Here is a 19742-nt window from a genome sequence, read left to right on the forward strand (position 1 = left end):
GGTTTGCAATGTGATTAATTTGTATATATATGTGAGAGTAAATTTATACTTGGGTCGGATTGTGGGTTGACCCGTTCATAAACTTAAAACGGTTAAAAATAAAATTAAAAATGTTATTACATTTTTACGGTAATATTTTTTTCACGGTTTTTTATATTATTACTCGTGTAAATATACATGCTAGTTTTAATAATTTGCATACTAATCACTCCTTTTCATTATTCTTATTTAATTATTTTAGACATAATTATGATTAAATTTACCTTTCCCTCCAACACTTTATTACTCATACAAAGTTTGATTGAAAATCCTTGGTGTTGGTATTGCCATAAGAGGTTTCTTTTTCCTCAGTCCAATCCCAAACTTCTCTTCTAAATTTAGCTTTTCATCGTTGGAAACCTTCCACTCGAACCCGTGAACTAGGGAGGCTAGCATTAACACGAACATTCTTTCTGCTAATTCGATGCCCACACAGATCCTCCTTCCAGAGCCAAATGGAAAGTATTTAAAGTCATTTCCATTAAAGTCCCATTTTGATCCCATAAAGCTCTTGGGATCAAATTTTAGTGGGTCTTCCCAAATAAAAGGGTCCCGGTGATTGGCCCAAACGTTAACGCAAACACGAGTACCCTTGGGGATTGAATAACCACCAACAATACATGACTCGCTAGGACAGCGTGGTGCTAAGAGGGGCGCAATCGGGTGTAAGCGTAAGGTCTCTTTCATGATTGCCTTCAAATAAGGTAATTGATGAATGTGTGATTCAACAACCATATTGTTTGCACCTACCACTACTTCTAATTCTTGTTGTGCTCTTTCCATTACTTGGGGATTGTTCATCATCTCGGCCAATGCAAATTCCATTGTGTATGATGTTGTACCAGTCCCTCCAACGATCATATCCTGTTCAAAAGAAAAATATATGCTTAGTGAAGTTTAAAAATCAAATTTGTAATATATAAAATAATTAAACAAAATTAGCAATAGGAAACATGCACTAAAATAGTTGGATACACTGAAATTGTATCATAAGAAGTTAAAATAAATACCATTAATAGAGCTTTGGCTTGGGTTATAGTTAGAGGTGTTTTAGCATCTCCAATATCTCTTATATTCAACAAAGATTGCAAAAAATCTTTCTTTCGAAGTTTATTATTCTTTTCATGATCCTTACGTGTCCGTTCGTTTACCATCAATTCAAAAATGTTATCAAACTTCTGAACCAACCTCTTCATCTCTTTCTCAATACCTTGCAAATCAAAATACGTTAAACTTGGAAAGAAGTCAGAAATATTCGGCTTTCCAAGCAACACAATCATCTCTTTCACAACTAATCCTAACCCATTCACTAGACTCTTGTTCTCCTCCTCATTTCCACCTCCTCCTCCACACAACATGTTGGTGATTAAACTAATCATTGTTATGAATACCTCTTCTCCAACATTCACTAGTGACATCCCCCGAACATAGAGGTTATTTACCATCCTTCGGACCTCGTTCTGTCTGAGAACATAGGTAGAATCCAACATGGGTCCGCTGAGTAGTTCTTGTACACAAACTCTCCGTAGCATTCGCCATTCGGGACCATACGGGCTCCACAAGATGTCGGAACCGTCATAAAACCCTACTTTACCCGCAATCGAGACATCACGATTGGCAAACATAATGTCTTGATCCTTGAGAATCTCACTTGCTAACGAGGGAGATGAGATGATAACGACGAGCTTGTAGCCTAGGTGAAGGGAGATGATTGGTCCATAGGTTTGTGCAAGTGTGGTGAAGTACTTTTGAAGTTGAAGATGAAGGAAAGGGAGGTTCCCAACAAAAGGCAGGCCTTTGGGTCCTGGAGGCAGGTGAGGCAAGTTTTGGGTATTTTTGTAGAACTTCTTAACTAGAAACCAGATGCACCATATCATAGACAAGACCAATGTAAAATATGTAACACATTTGAAGTTCGAGAATGATGCTGTTAATAATGCCATGAGAAAGGAAATATTGTATATGAAAATTTGTAACACAACACAATATATGAAAGCAATTTATTTAAAAGCAAAAGTGAGGTAAGAGTCAAGAGACAAGACGTGACTCCAAAATTTTAGGCGGGCCTAAATATACAATATCTTGTTTGACCTAGGATTTAAAAAAATTAAAAATTAATTGTTTTCCCCAAAGAATAGATTGTTCTATACAAACATTTGTTATTTATAGGTAAATGATCAAAAAATTATTATAAAGAACAAAGGAAGATCTAGATTTGCTTAATTAAGTGAGTAGTGATTAGTTCTTCTTTCCACGTAATTTGTATGTCTAATTTGTCTTGAGGTATTATGTTTTTGTATTCCTAATGATCCCTAAAATAAGAAGATAAATTTCCCTGGCAAAATCCATAGAATCCATGGGAACAAAACTTTTCATGGATTATGTTATTTTAGCTAAAATTGATTAGTATGTCAAAATATTGAAGAAAATAATTGCAAAGAAAATTATGGCAAGTTTTTTATGTCTTTGTCGATGTCATTTTCCATGAAATAATTAAACCATCACAAATATGGTGGAAACTCAGAGCCGTCACACGTTACAACTTCGGTAAAAACAATAAGAGGTCAATAAGTTCATCAGAAATCATTGTACTCAGGGGTGTTCATCGGCTCGGTTTTCGGGTTATTCGAGTTTTCGGTTCTGATTCTTCGAATTTTTATTTTTTTTAAGCAAATTCGAAAACCGAACCGATTTGAATAAATTCGATTTCGGTTTATTCGAATTCGGTGAATTCGAATTCGGTTCGAATTCGGTCGGATATTCGGTTTAGACCAAATATAGAACATCACCTACCAATAAAATAATTTTTTTAAAAAGAGTTAACAAAATAAATAAGTTGTTAAAGAGATCTTATCTACTTAAATTATAAAAAACTATAAATCACGCAAACTTAGCTTAACGCTAATATATATTCGACAATTAATCGACGAACATAAAATAGTATCGTCGACGACAATATATGGCGGTTGAGACGTGTTGACAACTAGAGAAATGGGAAAATGAATTAGGGATTATGGATTTAATGTGGGAAAATGAATTAGGGATTATGGATTTAATGTAGGGATCTAGTAAGAGGTCTATAATAATTTAATATAAATATGTAATAAGTTATATAATATATAATAAAAATAAATTCGGTTTTCGGTTTGGTTTTCGAGTTGAAACCTAAACTCGAAAACCAAACCGAAAACCGTATTTGAATTCGAATCGGTTTAAAATTCGATTCGAAAACCGAAAATGTATTTCGAATTCGGTTTATTCGAATTCGGTGAATTCGAATTCGGTCAGATATTCGGTTCAGACCAAATATTGAACACCCCTAATTGTACTGTATTGTATTTTAAAGGCGTTATTATTTATATGAATAGGAAAAATGATATTATTATTGTGGTATGGTATTATTTATATGTATATAACAAATTGAGATTATTATTATTATTATTATTATTATTATAGTATATATATATATATATATATATATATATATATATATATATATATATATATATATATATATTAAAATTATTATGTTATTACAACACTCTTAAATCAAATCATATTTTAAAATATTATAATAACGTAAGATATGAAGTTTGCATGAATTTAGACTTTTTATTCTCTTAGTATTTTTTTATTTGAAATTCTTTAATGAATTAAAAATATATTTTATTAGTTATGATAAGCATTAAAATCTTACCTATCTAATTTATAAATTTTAAAATAAATAAATTTAAAATAATTAAAATTAAGATCAAAGATGATTAAATAATTAATTGAAATAATTAGTGTAATAATTAAATCTCAATTAATAAAAATAAAGGCAAAAAAAATTTAAAAAAAAAATTAAGATAAAAATTATATTCATTTTATCCCAAATTAGTTTTAAAAATTAAAATAAATTAAAATAAATAATTTAAGATAAATGTTGTAATCCTGTAAACAATAATGAGTAAATATTTTGCAAAAACAAATCATAAATAAATACACTAATCATAACAATATTCATAAATAATATACAAAATACACTAATCTCAAGTCGGAGGGGAGGGTGGGGTAACATGCACTAGTAAAAAATCGACCTTTACCGACGGTTATTCCCGAAGGTTTTATAAAACTCTCCTAAATACTCCCGAGGGGAGTAAATCTTTCGGTATTAAAAATAGATTCCGAGAGGGGTGTAAAACCTTCGGTTTTATTGATTATTACCGAAAGTTCTTTGTAGAACCTTCGGTTTTTACCTTCCTAAAAAACCAAAAATAATTCTAAGTGTTGGATGTGGGTTAATTGCGAAGGTTTTACAAAAACCTACGGTTTTGCAATCCCGGAGATTTTTAATTATGAAGGTTATTCAAAGAACCTTCGGTTTTACCTTTTTTGAAATTCTCTTTTGCGAAGGTTTTCCTAAAAACCTTCGGTTTTGACTCAATTAAAAATAATTCTAAGTTTGGTAATGGTTATTTCCGAAGGGTTTTTAATAAACCTTCGGTTTTGACTAATATCAAAAACGAAAGTAATATGAAAACCTTCGGTATCTACCTCTATAAATACAAACTCTAACCCTTTTCTTTTTCATTCCACTCTCTTCTTTCTCTCTCTTCCGCGCCGCAGCCGCCGCCTCCTCCACGTCGCTTCTATTCTCGCGTTCAGGTTTGTTTAATTTATTTTTTTGTTGTTGTTTATATTAGATGTATATTTCTTATAATGTAGTTTATATATATTATCTAGATTTAGGGTAGTTTAAATTATTTGTTTGATTCATTGATTTAGGATGGGTGATTCATGGAATAGTCTTCGGCGTACACCGGAGAAACTGCATCCGTGTTACAAGAATCTGATAGCACAATCAGAAATTGCGGCACGTGAGGAAGAGGTGAGACAAATGACGCTGGAAATGGAGCAAATCCGATTGAGGGATGCGGAAAGAGGCCTATTGCTCACTGAAATTAAAGCGGACAGGGCCGAAATGACCCAGAGATTAGAGAATCTCGAACATGAACTTGTATTGTTAAGGAGTCGACTGAATCAACCACCCCCTCCTCCCACCCCATCTAATAATTTCTAGATTAATTATGTGTTTATTTGTTTTTCCGTACGAACGATGACAATATTTTTATGTGTTTTGTTTTAATTTTCATGAATTATTATTATTATGTTTGGTTTGGTTTGGTTTAAATATGTTGTTAATTAATTATGTTATTTTTGTTTACTTTTCACATTTTTTTTAAAAAAAAAACAGCATGGCCAAAACCGAAGGTTTTCAAATAAACATTTGGTTTTGACCCCTGCTTAAAAAAATCTAAATAATTTTCTAAGTATGGGAAGGGTAAAAACCGAAGGTTTATTTGAAAACCTTCGATTTTGACCCCTATTATGTAAAAATCTGAAAATTTTCTAAGTATGGGGAAGGGTAAAAACCGAAGGTTTTCAAATAAACCTTCGGTTTTGACCCCTGCTTAAAAAAATCTAAATAATTTTCTAAGTATGGGAAGGGTAAAAACCGAAGGTTTATTTGAAAACCTTCAGTTTTGACCCCTGTTAAGTAAAAATCTGAAAATTTTCTAAGTATGGGGAAGCGTAAAAACCGAAGGTTTTCAAATAAACCTTCGGTTTTGAACCCTGCTTAAAAAAATCTAAATAATTTCTAAGTATGGGGAAGGGTAAAAACCGAAGATTTATTTGAAAACCTTCGGTTTTGACCCCTGTTAAGTAAAAATCTAAATAATTTCTAAGTATGGGGAAGGGTAAAAACCGAAGGTTTTCAAATAAACCTTCGGTTTTGATCCCTGCTTAAAAAATCTTAAAATTTTCTAAGTATGGGAAGGGTGAAAACCGAAGGTTTATTTGAAAACCTTCGGTTTTGACCCTCGTTTAAAAAAATGGGGAAGGGTAAAAACCGAAGGTTTATTTGAAAACCTTCGGTTTTGACCCTTTCTAAGAACATTCTGTTTAAGGTCAGGACCGAGAGGTTTTCCTAAAGCTTTCGGTGAAACCCATAAAAACCGAAAGTTATACTATTAACTTTCGGTGTTACCAAATCATAATTTGGAAAATTAATTGGTTTGATACATTCCAATCTAGAATCTTAACTAATCTAATCAAGTGTGTGTTGTTTTGTAAAAATTAAGATTGTGTTTAATGTTAAAATGTTTATGATTGTGTTTGATTATATAAAGAAGTGTATTTATATGTTTGTGTTTATGATGACATGAATGTGTATAAAGTTTGATGATATGGCTTATGTAATGTGTTAAGGTTATTAAATGTGTTAAATTAATAATGTTCGAAGTCATTAGAAGATTAAAAACCAACTAATTTAACAATTTGTGAAATGGTAATTCCGAGAGTTTAGAGTAAAACTTTCGGAAATACCCATAAAAACAGAGAGTTTTATGATTAACTCTCGGAATTACTATGTCACAAATTGTTAAATTAATTGATTTTTTTTGTTTTAATCTAGACGTCTAACTAATATTATCAAGTGTGTGTTTTATTTGAAAATTTTAGATTGTGTTTAATGTTAAAATGTTCAAAATGTGTTTGATCATAAAGAGAAGTGTATATGAATGTTTATGTATGATTATCCTATGTATTTGTGTAATGTTTGATCATATGGATTGAGAAATGTTTTAAGATATCAAATGTGTTAAATTAATGTTGTTCAACGTTATTAGAAAGTGAGAAACCAAATAATTTAACAATTTGTCATGTTGTAAAACCGAAAGTTAAATATATAACTTTCGGAAATATGCATAAAAAACAACAGATTTACCAAAACCTCTCGGTTTTATGTATTTAAATTTAATTGTAAAAATGTAAAAAAATAATCAAAACCGAGAGTAATATGAAAACTCTCGGAATTTAAACATCAAAAACCGAGAGTTTTCGTATAACTCTCGGTTTTGATTATTTTAATAAAAACCGAGAGTTATATGAAAACTCTCGAAATTAATTAAATAAAAACTAAGAGTTTTCATATAACTCTCGGGAATCAACTATTTAATTAAAAAAAAAACATTTCTTTCTCTCTTCCCCGTTTTTTTCTTCTTCGATCCGTATCTCTCTCCCGCCGCTTCTCTTCGCCAGCGCCGCCTACAAGACTCACCGCCTCCCGCATCCGACACCCTCCGGCTGAAGAAGACGACGCCGCCCCGTAGAAGACGAAGCCGCCAAGACGCCGCCCTCTTGAAGCCGCCAACGGTTGAAGATCTGCCGCGGATCCGGTTGAAGATCTGTCGCCGCGCCTCCGCCGCTCTCAGCCTCCGCCGACGATTGAAGGTCAGTTCTTGGATTTCAGGTTTATTTATATATATTAGTGTTATATATGTTAGATTTTAGGGTTAGTTTTTAGGATTTGTTAGATTTAGGAATTATTAATGTTATTATTGAATCTGATTGAATCAATTGGTATGATTGAATCTGTTTGAATGATTGATTTACTAAAGTATTAGATTGATGTTATATATGTTAGATTTGGTTTGGAATTGTTGGATTTAGGTTGATTTATGTTAGATTTTGTTTAATTTAGGATTATGGTTTGATTTTTGTTTGATTTAGTTTAGATTGGTTTGATTGAGGTTTGATTTAGGTTTGATTTAGGTTAGATTGGTTTGATGTTGGATTGATTTAGGTTAGATTGGTTTGATGTTGATTTGATTAAGGTTTGATTTTGGTTTGATTTAGGTTAGATTGGTTTGATGTTGGTTTGATGTTGGTTTGATTTTGGTTTGATTTAGGTTTCATTTTGGTTTGATTTAGGTTATATTGGTTTGATGTTGGTTTGATTGAGGTTAGATTTTGGTTTGATTTAGGTTAGATTGGTTTAATGTTAGTTTGATTGTAGTTTGTTTTTGGTTATATTGAGTTACATTTATGTATAATATGTTTTATATTGAGTTTGATTATATTTATTGTTATCAGGTTTCATCCACCGTCTAGTGAAGATTGTCGAGCTTCCTCCACCTTCAGCCGCCTCCTCCACCGTCGCCGCCGGCACAACTGCTAAATAAGTTAAGTTTTAAATGTTTTTAATGAATGAATGAATTGAATTGAATGAATGAATTGAATGAATGAATTACAATTGAATTGTTTGGATTAGATTGGAATTTAGGTATAAATTGAATTGTGTATGATTGAAATAGTGTTGGATTAGATTTGAATTAAAGTTAGGTATGAATTTTGTATGAATGAATTAGATTTGAATTAAAGTTAGGTATGAATTGTGTATGATTGAAATAATGTTGAATTTGATTTGATTTTAAGTTAGGTATTAATTATGTATGAATGAATTAGATTTTAGGTGAGAATTGAATTGTTTTGATTAGATTGAATTTTAGGTATGAATTGTGTATGATTGAAATAGTGTTGAATTATAATTGATTTGAAGTTAGGTATTAATTATGTATGAATGAATTAGATTTTAGGTGAGAATTGCATTGTTTTGATTAGATTGGATTTTAGGTATGATTGAAATATTGTTGGATTAGACCTAAGATAAATGAAAGTCTAATTAAGTAAATTAGACTTAATTAGATTTATTAGATTGGATTAGTCTAATGCGGGTTGTTTTCCATTTTATTAGAAATATGGAAGTACCCGATAAAAGTTGGATGACCTTACGTCGAGATCATCTAGATTACGAGGAAGGCGTTGACAAATTCCTCGAGTATGCTCTTAGGAATACATCCCGACAAACCGTGAAATGTCCCTGCGTGAAATGCTTGAACACGCCGTTTATAGAAATAGACGAAGTGAAGACTCACCTCATCATTTATGGAATAAATGTTCATTATGAGTATTGGTATTTTCATGGAGAAAAGAGACGTACTACTCAAGTGGTTAATGACGATGTCGATGAAGATGCCAATGACTTAGATGATGATGATGATGACGATGATTAGTCGCAGGATGCCGTGCCGGAATTCACCGATGCGAGACAGGAGATGAATAATACAGTTAATGAAGAGGTCAATGAAGAACGTTATATGCACGAATTTATAAACGATATGTTCCCCAACGTTAATGACGTCCCAAGCAACGATTAACTAGTCGAAGATGCGCATAGATTTTATAAATTGCTTGATGATTGCAAACGACCATTGTATGAAGGTGCTCGAATAACGAAATCATCGGCACTACTAAAACTACTTCACATAAAAAATGTATGTCAATGGACGAATTCTTTGTTCGATATGTTGCTGCGTCTGCTTAAAGACTACATATTACCGATTGACGCTCAATTGCCAAACTCATACTACGAAAGTAAAAAATTCATTACTGATATCGGGCTTAAATATGACAAGATAGACGCATGTAAGAACAACTGTATGCTATTTTGGAAGGACGACATAAATGAAGATTCTTGCAGAGTTTGCGGTTTTTCAAGATGAAAAGTCGACCAAACAAGTGGGACAGTTCGAGAGAAGTAAAATGGGAAATTCATTCCACAAAAGGTGTTGAGATATTTCCCTTTAATACCAAGACTGCAAAGACTATACATGTCCTCAAAAACGGCTCCAATCATGAGATGGCATAAAGAAGGAAGAGATGATAGTGATACGTTGAGACATCCCGCTGATTCCTTAACTTGGAAGACGTTTGATGAAAATTATACAGATTTTGCTTCAGAATCTCGAAACGTAAGACTGGGTTTATCAAGCGATGGGTTTCAACCATTTGCAAATGGGAAAAAATCATACAGTGTTTGGTCGGTTATTCTCATTCCTTATAATGTGTCACCCACGACTTGCATGGATTCTAGCAATTTCATTTTATCTATGTTAATTTCGGGTCCAAAAAGTCTGGGAGATGCAATTGACATATTTCTCCAGCCATTGATCGAAGAGTTGCATGAACTGTGGCAAACAGGTGTGAAAATGTTTGATGCACACACCTCGCAATACTTTAACATGCGAGCGGCGTTGTTGTGGACCATTAACGACTTTCCTGCATACGCGTATTTATCAGGCTGGAGTACGAAAGGTAAATTCACTTGTCCTTGTTGTAACAACGACACAATATCTCTTCGATTGGTTCATGGTTCCAAATAATGTTACTTGGGTCATAGACGCTTCCTTCCACCGAAGCACAAATACAGAAGGGATAAAGAGTCGTTTGATGGTCGAACTGATTATAGAGATCCCCCTAGATTATTAATGGGGCAAGAAAGTTACGAGGAAGCACGAGACCTAGAAGACATAATTCTTAGTGCGAATCTGAGCAAGAGAACCAAGATATATCATGAAACGCGGGGAGACAATTGGAACAAACTTAACATTTTCTTCCGTCTGCCTTATTGGAAATCACTATTATTGAGACATAATTTGGATGTGATGCATATTGTGAAAAATATATGTGATAGCGTGTTGGGAACAATAATGAATGTGAAAGAGAAGACTAAGGATGGTCCTAAAGCCCGTAAAGACTTAGAACTCTTGGGCATAAAATCATGGTTACATCCTATAAATGATGAAGGAGTTGTTCATTATCCAGAAGCGCCTTTCACTTTGACATCCGAAAATAAAAAAACGTCTTTGTAACTTCTTGAAAGATCTCAAGTTTCCTGATGGCTTTTGCTCAAATATCGGCGGTTATTTAAATTTGGAAGAGAAAAAGATTTCGGGATTAAAGAGTCATGATTGTCACATTTTATTGAAATATCTTATTCCTTTAGCAACTCGTGGATTACTTCCAGATAATGTGTATGATGCGTTAGTAAATTTGTCTCGTTTCTTTCAGTTGTTGTGCTTCAAAGAGTTGTTTCAAGAGGACCTCGAACAATTGTACATGGATATTACATTGACACTTTGCAAATTTGAAATGATTTTTCCGCCGTCAATCTTCGACATCATGATGCATCTCCCGGTTCACTTGTCATTTGAGGCTTTGCTTGGAGGACCTGTTCAGTATCGATGGATGTATCTGTTTGAACATTATATGGGTACAATGAAAATATATTTGCGGAATAATAACCACCCAGAAGCCTCTATAAGCGAGAGCTATCTTGTTAATGAGAGTATTAGTTTATGTGCCAGGTATATGGAGGAACAAGAGCAAGAAAATGCACAACCTGAAATTTCGGGCATTTCAATATTTGCATCGTTGGAAGACCTATCTAACGGAAAAGTATACAACTTGGATTATATCGATCGAGTGACAACTCATTCTTACATTTTGAAATATTGTCCCGAAGCAGAACCTTTTTACATGTAAGATTCGATGTTGCTGTTACTAATTAGCATTAAAGAGTGTGCTATTTAATATTCGATCTATTTGCAGAGATTATCACAACGAGTCCAGTGGAGAAACGTGTGCCGCATATTTCAAACATCGAGTGAAATTATAAACCATATATCCTAACTCTTTTTATTCATTTTAACAACTTCATTTCGGATACATATATAGGTCGCCCACTTAGCAGAAATTAACGACATATCAAGAGACCTCAAGATCTTAGAAGAAGGTCCAAGTATGTACTCGTCTATGTATGTTTGGTATAAAGTAAACGAATTCAAATTCTGTACAGAAAAACACGACGAAGGTTTGACCACTCAAAATAGTGGGGTGGTTGTTGAGGGGTACAACGGATCTGAAACTATGTCATACTACGGAGTTTTAACGGATATAATCGAAGTACAATACTATTCTCACAAACGAGTTGTTTTATTCAAGTGTAAGTGGTTTGATACACACTCGGGGGAACTAGAAGTGAAAGTGGATAAATATGGCTTCGTAAGTGTAAATGTAAACGAATTTTGAAAACCCAAAGTCAAGACCCGTATATATTGGCGAGTCAAGCGAAAAAAGTATTCTACGCCCTTGATATGTCAACCCGACCCGGTTGGAAGATTGTGACAAAAATAAAACCGCGGTTTACAAACATATAGTTCAGATTAATTATCTAGGTAGATTTATGTTTTTAACTTTATATTCATTCTTATTACTACTTTATTTCAATTATTCACTCAATTTTATTAATGGTGTGAATTAAGAATGTCTGAAGGTCCTAAAACAACTTGGAAGAGTATGAGGAAGACACCCAAGAAATTGGATAAAAGCTACCAAAACCTACTTGCCCAATCCGAGTCCTTAAAGCTCCGAGGATCGTCTTCTAGAGAACAACCACCTATTGCTGTGATCCCGATAGCTACTGCGCCTCCCCTAACAGATGAGGATGTTGAGGCTAGTGAGCTCCAACACATTTGCTGATATGGTGGATAGCGATGAGGCTGAAGACGAGGGTCTCGAGGAGCCTATCGAGGAGGAGGATGGCGAGGAGGAGCACGGTTCCACTCCCGACCCATCATCGACAGGTAACTCGTTTACAAATTAGTTAGTGTTTCAATTGATTGACATATCTAATTATGATTTTTATAATTTTGAAGAATCTTCTACCCGCAAGAGACGGGGGAAGAACAAGAATATTGCGTTGTCTAAGAGGGTAGCGGGGACAAAGATTCCTCTTACGTTTAGAGAGAAGGATGGGAGGCCAGGCGGTACAGACGTGGGAAGAACACGGTGGTCTAGATATGTGGGGTCGATTATCCGGGACCCCGCAGCCGTCTCACACTGTCTTCTAAAGTGGAAGGCTTTAAGTGCAGACCAATTGGATTCACTGTGGACTGCTATCAAGGTAATACTTATTACTTGATTATACATTACGTCATTAAATAATTACTAATTGTGATATTGAGTCTTTTCGAAAGACCGGATTGGGACACGCCAATTAGATATGGGATATATGGCGGTCGGATTTGAACAAGACATATATCCACGTCCACAAAGGAGACGAGGCGGCGGTACTGGCTAATCCTCCACCAGACTACGATCGAGATGATTGGGAGTTTGTGTGTCGCAACCATTTCTTCACAAAAACATTTAAGGTACGGTTTCATAATTCAAATAAAAGTTGATATTAATTAATCTAACTTCATTTTTTATTTCAAATACAGAGAAACAGTTCTACAAATATGAAGAACATGAAGAAGCTGAAATTCCCGCATCGAACGGGAAGTAGACCGTTTGCACAAATTGAAGACGAGTTGGTAAGTACATTATTTGTAATAACTTAATCTAAAGATTGTTATTAATTATATAAATCATTTATTTCAACAGGCGATTGAAATGGGACGTGCACCGTCTGTAATTGAAGTATTCAAGAGGACCCGTACCCCAAAACCGACAAAAGAAAACCCAACACTCGTCCCGGACGAACACGTGCAAGAGAAAATTGTAAGTGAATTGAATATGCCTAGTTTTTTATTATAGAAATGATATTTTATTTGAAATGTGCAGGTTGAGATGGAGGAGGTTGTTAGTAACGAACCGGGAATATCGGATTTTGAATTGACGGAGAGGGTGTTCGGACAACAAAAACACGGGGTAGTGTTCGGAATGGGATCAGGCGTCCGACCCACACACTTTCGTGAGGATCGTCGAAGTGGAAACAGTTCACAGCGAAACAATGAGCGATTGTTAGAAGAGAATCAAATAATGAAGCTCAAGCTGGAGGAACTGGAGAAGAGGGATGAAGAAAGAAGGCACAGAATGGAAGAAATGCAAGCGGAAAAGGAAGAAATTGTGACAAGAATGGAGATGGAGAAGTTAGAGATGAACGCAAGAATGGAGAGAATCGAATTGTATATGAGGCAACAACCACCTCCTCCCCCCACAAGCTAAGGTTGTTTCGATTCAAAACATGTTTTCATTAGTAGTTGTGTCAATTTGAATTTATAACAGATTGTTCGGATTATTAGTTTAGTTTCGAATTTTGTAATGATAATGATCAATTAATGTGATCGTTTAATGTATGTGGCATTTCTTTTATCATTGATATATTGGTTTGGTTGAACAGGTTTTGGTTGCAAGGTTTTGGTTGCGAGCAAAATAATCCGCACATTTTTAAAAATTTACGGGAAAAAATCGAAAGTAATATTGAAATCTCTCTATTTTTCTTCAAATAGAAAAACCGAGAGATATTAAAAAACTCTCGGTTTTAACCCAAAGAGAAAAACCGAGAGTTATATGACAAACCCTCGGTTTTTACTAAAAGAGGAAAACCGAGAGTTATATGAAAACTTTCGGTTTTCCTCTTTGTGGAAAAACCGAGAGTTTTCTAATAACTCTCGGTTTTCTTCAAATGGAGAAAACCGAGAGTTTTCAATATTATTTTCGATTTTCTCCATTAGAAGAAAACCGAGAGTTTTCTAATAACTCTCGGTTTTCTTTAAATGGAGAAAACCGAGAGTTATATGAAAACTCTCGGTTTTTACACGAAGAGGAAAACCGAAAGTTAAATAAAAACTCTCAGTTTTCCCCATTTGAAGAAAACCGAAAGTAATTTGTAAAAACCTCGGTTTTTCCACAAAGAGAAAAACTGAAAGTTTTCAATTACCTTTCGGTTTTACTCTAGGGTATCTAAACCGAAAACTCTACGATATTTCTTGGTAAATGCCCAATTGTTTTTAACGAGAGAGTCAATACCGAGATATGGCGAGAGTTACCAAAACCTTTGGTAATGTGTCTATATCGAAAGTTATAGGGTCAAAACCGAGAGTTTTTACTCTCGGTTTTGACCCCTTTTTCACTAGTGATGGATACTATTGTGGTCATCTGTATGGGAAGCTCCATCGACTCGTCGCGCATCTGCTCCGTCATCTCCTGCATATTAGTTCGCATTTGATCATGTTCTTCCTGTGATTGTTGTCTCTCGACTTCACGCTCCTCACGTATCCTCTACATCTCCTCTTATAGAGCCTGGTTCTCATCGCGTAATTGATGCATGTTAGTGTGTTAACTGCTTGATGCACTCCCTCGAGCATCTGCTCTAAATGATGTAGGTCAAACAATGGATCTCATGCCCACGACTCTAGCATGTCGCTAAGACCTATACACGTACTCCGTCAATTACAGCTCATTCTGACTCGGATCTATTTCTATGGCAGTGCTCAACGTAGACTACAATCACAAATTAAATTTTTATTAGTACAGATGTAAATAAGTTTCAAGTTAAACCTATAAACATGATTTACCACTTTCTCAGAAACAATAATGGGACCTCCGTAGTTGGATTATGCAGAGTTGGTTTCTTTATATACGTGTGGAGAAATAGGTCAGCAAAATTAAGGGCATGTCCGGTAGTCCTCTCATGTACAAATTCAATAATATACATTATAATAAGAACGAAAAACATTATAAACATAATATTAAATGATAAAATGCATCATTTGCCTCTCGACTTATGTAAATGAGACGTTGTCCGCATTGTTCTTGTACACATCATGCGACCTATTACTCGAATTAGACATACTCGTTTTCTGCAATTACAAAAACTTGGCTAGTTTAATAGATTACTAAAGTAAGGGTTAATTAAAAAAATTAACTTACTCCAATCTCTGAAGTGAAGAAGCGACGATCCAAAAGATAATGTCAATCACTCAAGACGATCTTGGAGGGGATTGGCCCAAATCGCTGCCTCGTCACCCTTCTCGAGCCCTAATATAATTCGTGTTCAACTAACATCTCTACCTATCCCAAAGTTGTTTTGCGTGATGTAGCAATTGGTGGAGATAGGTGTTGATGTGCTCCCCACAAACGGGAAGGATCCTGAAAAGTCAACAACTTCATATTAAAGTACAACATAACTTTTTATAGATGGTGGTTAATACCCCAAAACGAAGAACTTATCGTGATATCCCACCAAATGTGATCCAGCTGTATCGACCTTAGGTCAATTCAGTGTAGGGTCCTATGCGGTGATGCAATGGGGTCATGTATGATACTCCATATATTCCTCGACCATGTTGTCCTATTATCGCACATGGACTTAACATATATCGTGTTGAACTCCAAATGCATCTTCTGCCCCCACCTGCTACTTACCAATTATCGTGTTCTTGTTCTTACCTCGTCTCTTCCTCGAAGAAGATCCTAAAAATGAACAAAAAATTAGATAGAATCATAAGAAAATACATAATCAAACACTAGTGCCTACATCAGGCTGAAATTGGGGCTATGTCTCATCATCATCATCATCGACGTTAGTATTCTGTACACCATCAATGGTCATATCATCATCACTCTCTAATATCTCATCCAAATTGATGTCACTAATAGAGTCGAATAATGTTAGTGGGTCTTCAGACTGCTCTTTCTCATTCCTCATTACAATATCCTCTAACTGACGGCCAGAGCCCTTACCTACTACTCTCCCCTTAGGTGTCATGATCACTGCAAATATAGAATGTAATGTTTATTAGAAAATATACAATTTGAAACCAAGCCTTAATTAGAGTAACGAGAATTTATTGGTGTCACAATTTTCCATCTAGATCTTGATACCATAACCGTGGAGTAAAAAACTTGTTATGTTTGGCTTTTCATTATGAATGTTTCGTGCATCTGAGTTTGTAAGGTCATGTTCATATTTATACTAAAAAAATCATACTTATCAACCTTAATGCTCTGATCTTTGTGATGAATATCGAACCAACTACACCTGAAGAGAATCACTCGTCTTCCACTAAAGAATGCTACTTCTATGATTTCATTGAGGACTCCATAGTAGTTAATTATCTCGGCCTCATTATTTCCAAAAACCAATACACCGCTATTTTGGGTGGTCAAGCTCTCGTCGTGTTTCTTAGTGTCGAGATGTTCATTTTCACCAGGATGTTCATTGTCATTATTCACATTAACAAATCAACAATAATATCTTTCATGATGTGATCATCACAAAAGTTAAGAAGTTTGTCTATGCTATTACTCTAGTTATTTTTTTGTACATTGATCAGTTCGTCTATAAGCTCATCATCTGATTCATCTTCCCCACTCTCACTAACAACATTTACACTCACACTTTCAATTCTTCCTTCCCTGTGAAAATACCAAAAACCATAATTTTATCTTATGCCGAATACAATTAGATTGAGTTCTAATGACTGTCTTATTCTCAAATACTCAATTTGCACACTTTACACAGGGACATGCAATCAAAAATCTACTTGTAGCCTTTTCACAAATTTTATGAAAATGTCAACCCCTTCAATATATTTTGGATCAGTCCGACGTAGGGTCATCCATGTATTCTCAAGAACTTCCATTGAGACTAGGCAAATATTATTATGTCAAAGAAAATATATCATTTCTAATTCATGCATATGCCTAGTCCAATAATCTAAGAAGGAATCTAAAAATTTACAATCAATTTATAAACATGATTAAGTAATTTCATAGAGTTGTCAACATTAACACAACTTCATTGTTTTTACAGACAGATATACTTAGTTTTGGTTCTCAGTTGTAGAGGGAAAAGTGACTACGCAGTCTAACTCAATTTCACACAAAACCAAGACTATTAAGCACGTCCTAAATGTGGAAATCCAATTGAAACCTTTAATCTAGATGCTCAATATAAACAATCACTTGTTTTGCAAAATAGTAACCAAGACTACTTTTTTTTCAAAAACTAAAAAACGAAGACTGCCTAATCATTAAGAAATGAGGTAAACTCGTGTTGCGATTTAAATGCAAAACACCACTTGCATATCAACAAAATCAAATTAAAGTGAAACCTAATACACAAGCGACTTAAACACCTAGAAAGAGACATACGATTTGATAGCGTTGTTAGGATCAGGTATAACAATAGCAAGGGGTTAGATATTGTTAAACTCAATAAGACACTTTCAATTCGATTTTAGTCATGTTAAAGATGAGAATCTATTTCTATTCTTCACAAATCTTCGCAAGCTCTTGAACGGATTCAAGTGCGGAAATGCTTGCTCGATTTGAAGCGTCGGATAAACGATTAGAAGATGTAGAAATGAAATAACACAGGGAGTTTTATAGATGTTAGGTGATTAACTCATACGTCACCCTTTCTTCTGTTTCCAAGAGGTTTTTCACTAGAAGCTTTGATTCGTATAGCAACTACACACACCCAGTTAGAAAACATGTGACTTAACAGTCTCCTGTTTTTTAAACTCCTAGCTAACATTCTATTGAACATACAAAGTCGTGTTCAACTTACAGTACTAAAAATACACTCAGGTATAACATTAGATGACTTACAGAATTATCTTAGAGCGAGAGTAATCACAACGCTTTTGCAATTCGTAATTCATGTGATTATTGTGGAAGTGAGAGAACTGAGAGATTTGTCGTTGTACTCTAATTGCCTTTTATATTGAAGTCGGGCAATAGTCGAATACGTCTCTTGGATATGTGTCAGCTTTCCATTAAACGTACGCCAGATGTACGAGATCTTACATAAGAATATATTCGTTGGATCGTGGCGTACCAGATTGTACTGTGGAATATTCGGTAGATCGTGGTGTAGTGGAAGGTACAACACGGGCTAATGGAATAATCAAGTACGTGGTCGTTAAGCGTATTAAGCTGACTTGTCAGACGGATGATGACAAGCACTAATGTTCGATGTACTGATCAACTTAAGTACATGGGTGGACGCTTCTTCAGACGGCTGCTGAAGCAAGGCGTCTGCTCACACACTTCTTTAGACTAGGGGGTTTGATGAAGTAGGACGTCTGCTCACGCACTTCTTCAAACCAGGGCGTCTGATGAAGTACGATGTCTGCTCGGGAACTTCTTCAGACCAGGGCGTCTGATGAAGTAGGACGTCTGCTCGGGCACTTTTTCAGACTAGGGCGTCTGATGAAGTAGGACGTCTGATCGCGCACTTCTTTAGGTCAGGGCGTCTGATGAAGTAGGACGTCTGCTCGCGCACTTTTTCAGATTAAGGCATCTAATGAAGTAGGACATCTGCTCGCGCACTTCTTCAGACCAGGGCGTCTGATGAAGCAAGACGTCTTCTCGCGCTTCTTCAGACTAACACATTTGTTGAAGCAAGACGTCTTCTCGCGCTTCTTTAGACTAACACGTTTGTTTAATTAAGATGTCTTCTCTTGCTTCTTCAAACGTACCTACGCAAATACAATTTACACAACTTAGTTTTGTTCATGAACACATCATTAAAACTATGTCTTGTTGATTTAAACTTATTCACCAAAGTTCTTTTAAATTAATCGAAGATGCTGACGCAGTTGCTCAACACTTCCAAGTTAAAGAAGATGCGGTTACTGGAGCTGCCAAAGTTGTTGCCCTCGCTCTTGATAATGTTAAAAAGAAGGAAGGTAGCAATCGAAGAGGAACTTGGGCTCGGAGCTCTCGTTCCAGAAGAAATCCAGATCAAGGAGGACGAGGAAATGGTCGAGGAGGAGGTCAAGGCGCAGATCATGGAAGAGGTCGTCGAGGCAGGGAAATATATCTCTATGATAATTAAAAGGCGAGAATCTCAAACCTTGTATATCTTATGTTTTTCACATTTATACAGAGTTCTTATTTAATTCCTTATGATTAATTTTAACTTAGTTTTAACAAGCGTGGTATCCAACAAGAAGCAAAATAATCAATCATGAATCTTAAATTGAAAGTGATTAAATGAACAAAACATAATGATCAGTTATTGAAGACACCTTATTTCTACACGCTAGATATCCAATAAAAAAACCGATCTAATATAACAATTGTGTTTATTTATTGTGCCGGAAAAAAACACAAAAAAAAATAAAAATTTCTTTTGAAAATCAACCCAGAAAAGCTTGAAAAAAGGATATAAACGACGAATTCCAAAAATGCTTGAGTCATGAGTGCCCTCTTACCTTCAAAATGACCAGCACAAAAAATCA

General features: G+C 34.9%; 1 protein-coding gene across 1 annotated transcript; it reads right to left on the reverse strand.

Moving 5' to 3' along the window:
- Positions 1–282: 282 nt before the first annotated feature.
- Positions 283–1916, reverse strand: LOC124930462 (flavonoid 3'-monooxygenase-like). The gene is made up of 2 exons (XM_047470803.1): positions 1050–1916; positions 283–903 (listed from the first exon to the last, which is right to left on the reverse strand). The coding sequence occupies exons 1-2, from the start codon at positions 1914–1916 to the stop codon at positions 283–285; spliced, it is 1488 nt and encodes a 495-aa protein (XP_047326759.1).
- Between the last annotated feature and the right edge of the window lie 17826 nt (positions 1917–19742).

Source organism: Impatiens glandulifera, chromosome 3 (genome assembly GCF_907164915.1).
Source record: "Impatiens glandulifera chromosome 3, dImpGla2.1, whole genome shotgun sequence".
NCBI classification, from domain to species: domain Eukaryota; kingdom Viridiplantae; phylum Streptophyta; class Magnoliopsida; order Ericales; family Balsaminaceae; genus Impatiens; species Impatiens glandulifera.